The following is a 9,162-nucleotide window of genomic DNA, read 5'->3' on the forward strand; positions in this document are numbered from 1 at the left end:
ATCAAATAATCTCTGCAACCGAGGTTACTCTTTGCAAAAAGCCTAAGTAAGTAGCATGGCTTTTTTAAGTTGCATAGTAGCGGGGGGAATGGCCACTTCTCACCTATTTTCTAGAAAAGATAAGTAGCATTCCCTCTTTGTAATGATTTTATGCCCATTCCCACTCAGAAGTATGCGTATGCCAGAGAAGGAATGGATTTTCATACAACCAAGCCAATGATGTTTGGATTTGATAATGATCCAAGTGAACTATCTTAAGGAAAAGGAGTCTCCTTCTACTTCTTTGAGGGTGCTAAATCTTAGCTAATGTTTCTAATTATATAAAAAAGCCACAGCTTTGCACATGCTATTTTTTAAAAAAATAAAGATACCTTTCCTTATAATGAAATTTCAGCTTTTCATCTCCTTTGTGTTAGCTGAATGTTTCAGATCAGGGCTAACCATATTCTGCTCAACAGGCAGGATTTTCTTTTTCTCTGTAGATGTCAATAGTAATTATTTTCTTTCTTCCTTCCTTCCTTCTCACTCAAGTTGTCTGTGTACATATTGCATGGTGTCATCAGCTGTCATGTACAAACGACTACAGTCAAGTTGTCTCTCCCCAGATTTTATCAAAGTGTATGTCCTGTATCTTTTTTGGGATAGCTAAATAATGACAGTGTTAATATTGCAAAATCAGTAAGTTAAAGGTGATTTAATTTGCCTGGTAACATATCTTGTAATTACACTTGATAAGATACATTTTCTTCTCTTGAATTTGTAGTGTTAGCTTGTTGGGCAAAAAAAGGAAGGGTATCTAGAAATGAAGCATCACACTGATGACAAATAGGGACGCACAGCTATTACTCTTTCAGTTTGTCTTCAACAGAGGTAGACAGAAGATGATTTAACACAATTGTGCTGTATCTGGAGATAAGGTTTGGGTGCAGCTAGTGAGTCGTCATTACTAAATCAAAGCTGGTCTAAGTGCTTCAGAATTCAGAGAGGTAAGAGCATATGTTTGTGCAAAACAGAAATAATTCACACTGAACCTAGATTTCCTATTTTTAGAGCCAAGTGTAACTGCTTCTGAAAATTCCCGCATACAAATATCCTTTCAACCTCCTGCTCTGCCTTGCAGTGTAATGGCCCATTTAAAGCAGGATATACCTTTTCCTCACCCTTGTTTGAATAGTAATGGTTGGCTTGCTGTTGCCACCCCAGTGTGTTTTGTGACTTTTCTTAAGGTCAAGGCCTCTGTAAAGTGGTAAGCAGCACAGTGGATTGTTAGCACAGGTGAAACCTAGAACTCGGGTTCAAAGAGAGAGGCATTACGAACTGAAAAAGACATATTTAATCTTTTAATTTATAGTTTGTAGTAAAGTAAAAAGACTGTAAATTACCATCCTGGTGCATTTAAAAAAAGAATTACCAAACAGAGCAAAACTGTGTGTTTTGAGCTGTAATACCTGCTGACAAATTTTTATTTGACTGATACCTGAAGAACCACAAATTGCTCTGTGGCAGATGAACCATAGCAGGTGCCGCACTGACACAAACAAACATTAAGGACATTGAGGTGCTGCAGTGCATCCAAAGAAGGGCAACAAAGCTGGTGAAGGGTCTGGAGCACAAGTCTTATGAGGAGCGGCTGAGGGAACTGGGGTTGTTTAGCCTGGAGAAGAGGAGGCTGAGGGGAGACCTTATCGCTCTCTACAACTACCTGAAAGGAGGTTGTAGCGAGGTGGGGGTCGGTCTCTTCTCCCATGTAACAAGTGATATGACGAGAGGAAATGGCCTCAAGTTGCGCTGGGGGAGGTTTAGGTTGCATATTAGGAAAAATTTCTTCACGGAAAGGGTTGCCAAGCATTGGAACAGGCTGCCCAGGGAAGTGGTTGGATCACCATCCCTGGAGGTATTTAAAAGACTTGTAGTGCTTAAGGACATGGTTTAGTGGTGGACTTGGTAGTGTTAGGTTAACGGTTGGACTCGATAATCTTACAGTTCTTTTCCAACCTAAATGATTCTATGATTCCACACTGCAGAATCCTTTCTGGATGGTATACCAGTTATGAAAACAATTATTAGTGTTCTCATATCCGTCTGATAGGAGTTTCTACCCTGAACAAACCAGATTAGACACAGATTACGAACTCTGGAGTTGGTCAAAAAAGGGATCCTTCTGCTGTTTTTAAACTGCTTTTGGACTATCGTGTTGTATTAGTGACTACACTGTCCTTTCATGAGTGTTCATTGGCTTTAAACCCTGAGTGCATCCTACCAGCTTGCCAGATGTGCTCTTGAGCTGGTGTTAATTCCTGAGCCAAGGCAATTAAGGTACAAAATAATTTTAACTAAGATTTTGTTCTGGTGCTGTGTTTTGGGTTTTTGGTTTTTTTTTTTTTTTTTTTTAACAGAAAAGGGTCAGGACTAAAATTGACATCACAGCCTTTTCTGTTTTTAAAGCCAAAATTGGTCACCCCAAACTTCCTTTTAGTTCCTTACGGAAATTTGAAGTATGACCTTTTATTACAATGGAAAACAAGTAAGCTTGCTGCTATCGTAGAAAACTATCAGCACCCCCTCATCTCAATGAAACAAACAGGACCTAGAATCTTTCCTCTTGCATTGAAACTGTATTCTTTTATTAAAATGTTACTAGTATGTTGAGGTAGAAGTATTACCAACAGTGTTACCTGAGCTAGGCAAGAAGTACCCACCTCTGCTACTGGTTCTCTCATCACAAGCTACAGGAAAGGCCTGAGCATGAAGTTATCTGCAGAAATAATTCCATAGGCAAGTAATACTTTTCTGTCCAAAGAAAAGTGGATGGTAATTATTCGTTGCTGACTTCACTCAAAATAGTCTGTGAATTTTTAACAGCACCATCAACTTAAAGAAAAAACTGTTAGGAAGCCAGTCAGGGCATCACAAAGTACAGGCTAATTACCTCATAAGCTGAATTTGGTGCCTTACTGCTGTTTCTCATGCACATTAACACTATTAATCCTCAAATCTTTGTGAAAAGCATGAAGTTTAGGCATGTGGTCAAAATGAAATTTGCTTTTGACTGCCCAAATATTTACTCAAATATCTCTATTACGTGCCCAACCCTACTGACAAGAGGCACTTCAGTTCTTGCTGTGAGAACTATGTTGAAGAAAGGCCACAGGAATTTTATTGATTCTGGCTGGGTTTGTCTGTAATAGCTGCTGTTCCCTAGCAGCAAAAGGAGAGGGAAACTTTGGGGAGGAGAAGTGAACATGGATGGTCACACTACTCTTGCATCTCTTCTGGAAAGATGTGGATGCAGTTAGCAAAGGGAAGTAAATTTAGAGAGAAACCTTTGCTCAGTCCAGAAATCAGCCCTGCTGGCCTTCCCAGAACCAGTGTATCCCCTTTAACAGTGTTATAAATATATAAACAATAACCCTGACTATCCTTGAAATGTAATTTGCAGGATTAACAGGTTGCATAGTTCACAATGTACTATAGTTCCGTGCAAGGAAACAGCAGCAATTGCATTAGCAAAGCTTCACCCAGCAACCTGGAGCTGTGTTGGCACTCTACCAGGTAGGTACTAATGTGACTATACAGGCTCATTGTTCCTGTGAAAATAGATTTTCTCCCACACAGTGAGGTGGCATGAACAGAAGAATCTCCAGAGATTGAGGATTACCCCTTGGTCAAAGGGATTCTCCAACTCAGAGTGTCGCAGGTAGGAGATGCGATGATGTGACATGAATTCCCAGGTGGTGGTGTTGCATGAGATCAGATAGAGGTGTGAAAGAAGCAGCAGCAGGACAACAATGGTGAATATGACTATCAGGAGGAAGGACACAAGGAGGAGGATGTTGTGCTGCAGCCAGTTCCAGGACTGTCCAAAGTAGAGGCCTGACCTTTGAATTCAGAGAGAAATAAATTAATGGGTAAAGATGTAGAACTAGTTACATAAACCAAGCAAACTTGACGGCGCATTGAAGTTTGATGCCTAACTAGTGAGCTTCTGATAATCATTTACCACAGAGAGTTAATATACTACAAACTCTTAAGAGGCTGCACCAGTAGTGACTTAGATTCTAAGAAGTTTAAAAGATACTGGTTCCCCTGACAGCTGAGAGAGACCACCACCTTCAGTTAACTCCTAACAGGCATACAGCTGAGACACCACTGAAGTTTCCAGTATGTGGATTTGTAAACAAAGATCATATTACAGTAACTGAAGCAAAATTAGTTAGCTTTTGTACTGTTGTTAATTCTGTTAATTTAAGCTTAAAACAAAGATGAACAATGAAACCCAAATTATCAGATTCTGCTCAACTACTGATCAGCTACGTTGTTCCTCAGCAGATGAGGGGGCTCAGAAGAGCTGATCTCCAGGATGCAAAAAGGCAATCCAGCCACTGCTATAAACCCTTCAGTGGGGCTTCAGGAACACCAAAACTTTTAGCCATCTCAGAGGTCAAAGTGCTGACTCCAGGCCTTACCAAGCAACGTGACCTCCCCACAGCAGAACCACAAGCTGCACGCTCAAGTAGACTATGAAGAGGGGGTGATTCTTCTCTCCTACACAGTTCTCAATCCAGGGACAGTGATGGTCGTAACGCCGTACGCAGTGTTGGCACAGCTGGCAGTGCTTGGCTCGCATTGGTTGCTGCAAAACAAAACCAAACAAATGCCAGCAATAACCCACTGGTTCAACTTCCTCTCTGGTAGAAGAAAGCATCATGTAATATCGTCTTCCTCCACAGCAGTACTGTCCCAAAAGCACACCATTTTGAGAGAACAGCACAACGTGAACATTCCTAAGACAACTAAAGGGGGGATCCTGATTCCCCTGGTACAGACCCAAATGAGTGAGATTCAAATTAAATGACTCTCACACACTACTTCTATCTATACGTTTTCTTTATTATCTACCAATTTATAGGAAGTCCAGTGTGCAAGGGAGGGAGATAAAGCCAGTCTGTTCTATTCAGGAAAGCACGAGTAGAGTGTTGAGGTGAAAAACTAAGATCACAGCTATTGAAGAAAGTGTGCAGGGATGGGATGTCTTTACAGGACTGCACAGAGGAGGGAAGTGTCTTTACTGCTGTGTGAATACAAGACACTTGCGTGGGAAAGCAGCTCAAGTACCAGGGATAGAGAAGCTGAAAGATCTGGCTGAGAAAAGTAGTTTGAGTGTGCCTTCTCAGATTTGTTCCCTGAAGCGTGTATAAGTTTTGCCAGCTTTTCCTCTTGCAATAAGCTGACTTCTCCTGGTAGATATTCTTCAGGAATTTATGGAAGCTGAGACAATGCTGGATTTTATTAAACTGGTAAGGATCGCTCTGAAAACAGGCATTTCTAGGCTTAGGCAAACTGTTTTAAGAGCTAATTTAATTGCTCTAATTTTTCCTTCATGCTATCTTTTACAACTCAGGCTAATGTTTTGTTGTTTTTAGGCCTCCAAACAAGCTCACAGCTACCAGCAGTTCTTATATCATGCTCAACTGCTTTTCTGACTCTCTATCAAGATATCTTCAAAATAACTTTTTTGACAACACTGTCGGGTCTGACTGACATGGCAGTAAGAATGTAGAATACCGTTTCCCCATCTATGAGCCAGAAGGGACTTGTTTCAGCCTTGGGAAACTAGCATACATGCCAATGTCCCTCACTGCTACACCTTTAGCTACACAATTCATTTAAATCACTTTTCAATTCAGGACTGTATCTGAATTCAATTTGCTAGTTGTGTTTCCTTTTTCTGTGAGTTTTTCAGCAGGAGGGTGACCCCATGACAGAATTAATCTGATCTGCCATGCCTCCAACCTATTGAGCAGTGAGCAGCAGTGAGAGAGCAGAAAAACACCAGCAACAGCAGCTGAACAAAGGTATTGCCAAAAAATGTAAGCTTGCAAATCACTCATCCCATTCTCTTCTAGCGTGTTATGAATGCCTACCTTCACCATGCAGTAACCACAACGCCGCATCTTAATATTACTCGGAACTTGGGGTATCACCATGCTTTGTTCTTCGCTCTTGTCTGCCTACAAAGAAAGAAAAAGGGAGCGACTAAGGAGGTTTTGTGTGCTGCTGTCTTGGCATGACTGAGCTGTCTGTGTCCTTTTACTTAACAGTCACACAGTGCTGGTTATCTCTATCATTAGGAAGGTTAAACAAAATAAGTCCTTAGAATTCCTACAGAAGCTGCAAGACAGTTAAGGTACAGCGAGAGTGAACAGGCTACTGGAACAATCAAAAGAACATTTGTACAGAGGCAGAGATAACTGTGGACAAGATACCATACTGATCCCAACACTGCGCTTTGGGACAAAAATAAACAAGGCAGACTTCACTTCCAAAGACAATAATGATGTCTTTTCAGTACAAGCAGTGCTATTTATTCATAACACAGCCAATGTTTACATTAATGATGGGTGATTAAAATTGATAATGCTTTTGCCCTACACAATCTGTAAGGCAGTGAATCTGGAGTAGACTATCTCAGTTACTGAAACTTTGCATCTCCACTTACTACATTGTAATTTGTTTGTGTACATGTCCTCTGAGAGGGCAACAAATCTATAAAGAGTTCGATAAATAGAGCTGCAGACAGCACTTTCTTTCAAGCTTGCCATTCACTAAGGGTTTTTTGCACTTGTACCACTTAGCGGTGATTAGCATAAAATAGGTCATGTATACATTCCATAGGGTATGGCAGCCTCTGATGCAAGAGGGACTTATGCTCAAATGGCACAGTGCACTTACAATGGGAGCCTGGTGTGAAAGACCCGCTTAAAGCCTGTGAACCCTACTGCTGTTACAGAATATGAATCAGAGACTGTCTGGCCTAACCTCCAATGGTCTGTGTATGTTTCCTTTATGCCAAGTGCGACAGAAACTGTTTCAGACTGTTCTTATCTAGCAGAGTGGGGAAAAAGAAAAAAAGCCTATAGGTTGTATAGCCTCACCACTTTCTTCCATTCATGAAGTGATGTACCTGCACTTCCTCTTCGGACTTAACAAAACCCGGATCCATGAGAGACACCTTAAAGTACAGCAGGACAGAGCACAAAACCAGTAAGACAAAGATGAGGGGCTGCAGCAGCTCTCCGCGCTCCTCTTGCTTTTGCAGATCTGAAAGGTACCCCCAAAAAAAGACAGCAGTAGTTAGTTCCTTGTGAAGCCCTTCCTCGTGAAGTAGTTCCTTGAATCCCTGTTTGGGATTTTTCTCTCTGGCCTCAGCAAAGGGGTCCCGCACCCACAGGAAGGGGGACGGGGAGAAAATGGGGAGAAACGGGGCGGCGAGAGGGCGTGGGGTGTGAAGGGGAGAAGCGGTCAACGGAAGGGGCTCCCGAGCGCCCCACGCCCCCCCCTCTGCCCTCAGGCACCCGCGGAGGGCCCAGCGGCCGAGGCAGGGCGGACGACACCCGCCTTTTCCCCCGCTGCCCGGGCGCAGGGGGCCGGCACAGCCCCAGCCCAGGCCGCTGCCGCCTCCCCCCAGGGGCGGGCCCGCCCCCAGCCCGGCCCTCGGCCGCCCCCTCCCCGGGGCGAGCGGCCCCCCACGGCCGGGGGGCGAGGGAGGGCCGCGGCGGCGCCGCCTCACCTGTGCGGTGCAGGAAGAGCCCCAGCGTCAAGGCCGCGCTGAGGGCCGTGTGCGCCGCCCTCACCCGCAGCCCGCCGGCCCCCATGGCGCCGCCGGCCCGGAAGGGCGGGCAGCACCGGCCCGGCCGCGGGCAGCGCCCGAAGGCGGGGCCCGGCCTGGCCCGGCCCGGCGGCGGGGGGGGCTGCGCTGGGGAGCGGGGCTCGGTCTTGCCGTCAGCGTATCCCCGGGCTGCGCCCTGAGGCGGCCCGGCCCAACGAGGGGGGCTGAGGGCCCGCGGCAGGGCTGGGCCGGGCCGGGCGCTGATACCGCAGGCTCGGCTCCCCCTCGACTGGGAACCGGGGTCTCTCCCCTGCCCCCGCGTTTGTAGGGGGAAGCCTGGCTGCAGCCCGCTGGCCTCCATTCTTCCCCTCATACCGCCTGCCGGTGTTTTGCCCTGCATGCTGGCCCTCCGCCTCAGGGGCCTTTCCCAGGAGAAAGGTGCTTTCCCTCGGCCCCCCTTCCCGCTTGTCCTCCCCCCCGAACCCCCCCCCCGGCTCTGCACGGCCCCTGGGCCCTCAGCCGGGTTTCATTTTAGGAGGCACGGTGGGGAGCGCTGGGCTGGGGCCCCCGAGGGTGGCATTGCTGGTAAAACTACTCTGGTAAAACTCCTCTGGGCGTTGCAGTCGCACCCGAGGCAAATACTGCTAAATAAGCAATAGCAGGGGCCTTGCAGAGGTGTGCTGTTCGAAGGCAAGGTACTGCCTGGGTGAGATGCTGAACCGCGGTGCGTTAACTCCGGTCTCACCAATTTGATCGTTTCACTTGTTGATGTCCATCCCCTGGGGAGAAATGCCGAAGTTGTGCCTGGCTGAACGCATTTAGACAGCCCTATTAATGCAAACAGGGCTTGTAAAACGTCTGACATAATTTCGGTAGGAGGCCACCGGGGTGGGATTTGATCGAACTTCAGACGTCTGCAGTGGAGAAGTTCGTATCTGAGCGAGGTCATTAGACTCCCCCGACAGCGGCAGAGGGAAGCAGAATGGTCCTTCTCATCTGAAAGCAGACATCTAGAAGTAGTTGAATTGCACCCTAGATGTGTCTTTATCTTCTGCTAACAATAAAAAAAGCCAAGAAGACTAACTTAGATGTACACATTTACACTTTGAGTGTCTGTCTATTTGGGGGAGATGAATCTCACCACAGGCCTGTAAAAGTTCTGAAATCAGTGTTTTCCTCTTTAAACTCTTCTCAGTTTTAACATATATGTATCTTGCTGCTTTTGTTACCTTCTTTCCCAGTAAAAAATTTGAAAGAAAAATCACATTCTTCGCAAATTTATCCTTCAGCACCTGAAAAGTAGCTGATTCCTTGGTACTGTTTGACCACAAATGGGGTGTTCTTGATTATTTTAGTCTCTTTAAGTGAGTCAGTGGCCACCTGCTGATTCCAGAAAAGCACTTGGCTGCACAGGTCACTTAAATGGTTTACCCGAGACAGCTGTGTTGTAATGTTAATAAAAATTGTAGTCTAAATTTCCAACAATCATTCAAATACTTTTGCTTTTTTTTTTTTTTTTTTTATTTTAGGTAAATGCAAAACCTACAGAAATT

The 9,162-nt window shown here is 45.2% G+C and overlaps 1 protein-coding gene across 1 annotated transcript; it reads right to left on the bottom strand.

Moving 5' to 3' along the window:
- Nucleotides 1-2,357: 2,357 nt before the first annotated feature.
- ZDHHC12 (zDHHC palmitoyltransferase 12) lies at nt 2,358-7,655 on the bottom strand. Its single transcript, XM_075717083.1, has 5 exons — nt 7,571-7,655; nt 6,965-7,101; nt 5,925-6,011; nt 4,467-4,633; nt 2,358-3,878 (listed from the first exon to the last, which is right to left on the bottom strand). The coding sequence occupies exons 1-5, from the start codon at nt 7,653-7,655 to the stop codon at nt 3,569-3,571; spliced, it is 786 nt and encodes a 261-aa protein (XP_075573198.1). The 3' UTR covers nt 2,358-3,568.
- Nucleotides 7,656-9,162: the final 1,507 nt, after the last annotated feature.

This window comes from Pelecanus crispus, chromosome 9, assembly GCF_030463565.1.
Source record: "Pelecanus crispus isolate bPelCri1 chromosome 9, bPelCri1.pri, whole genome shotgun sequence".
Lineage (NCBI taxonomy): Eukaryota > Metazoa > Chordata > Aves > Pelecaniformes > Pelecanidae > Pelecanus > Pelecanus crispus.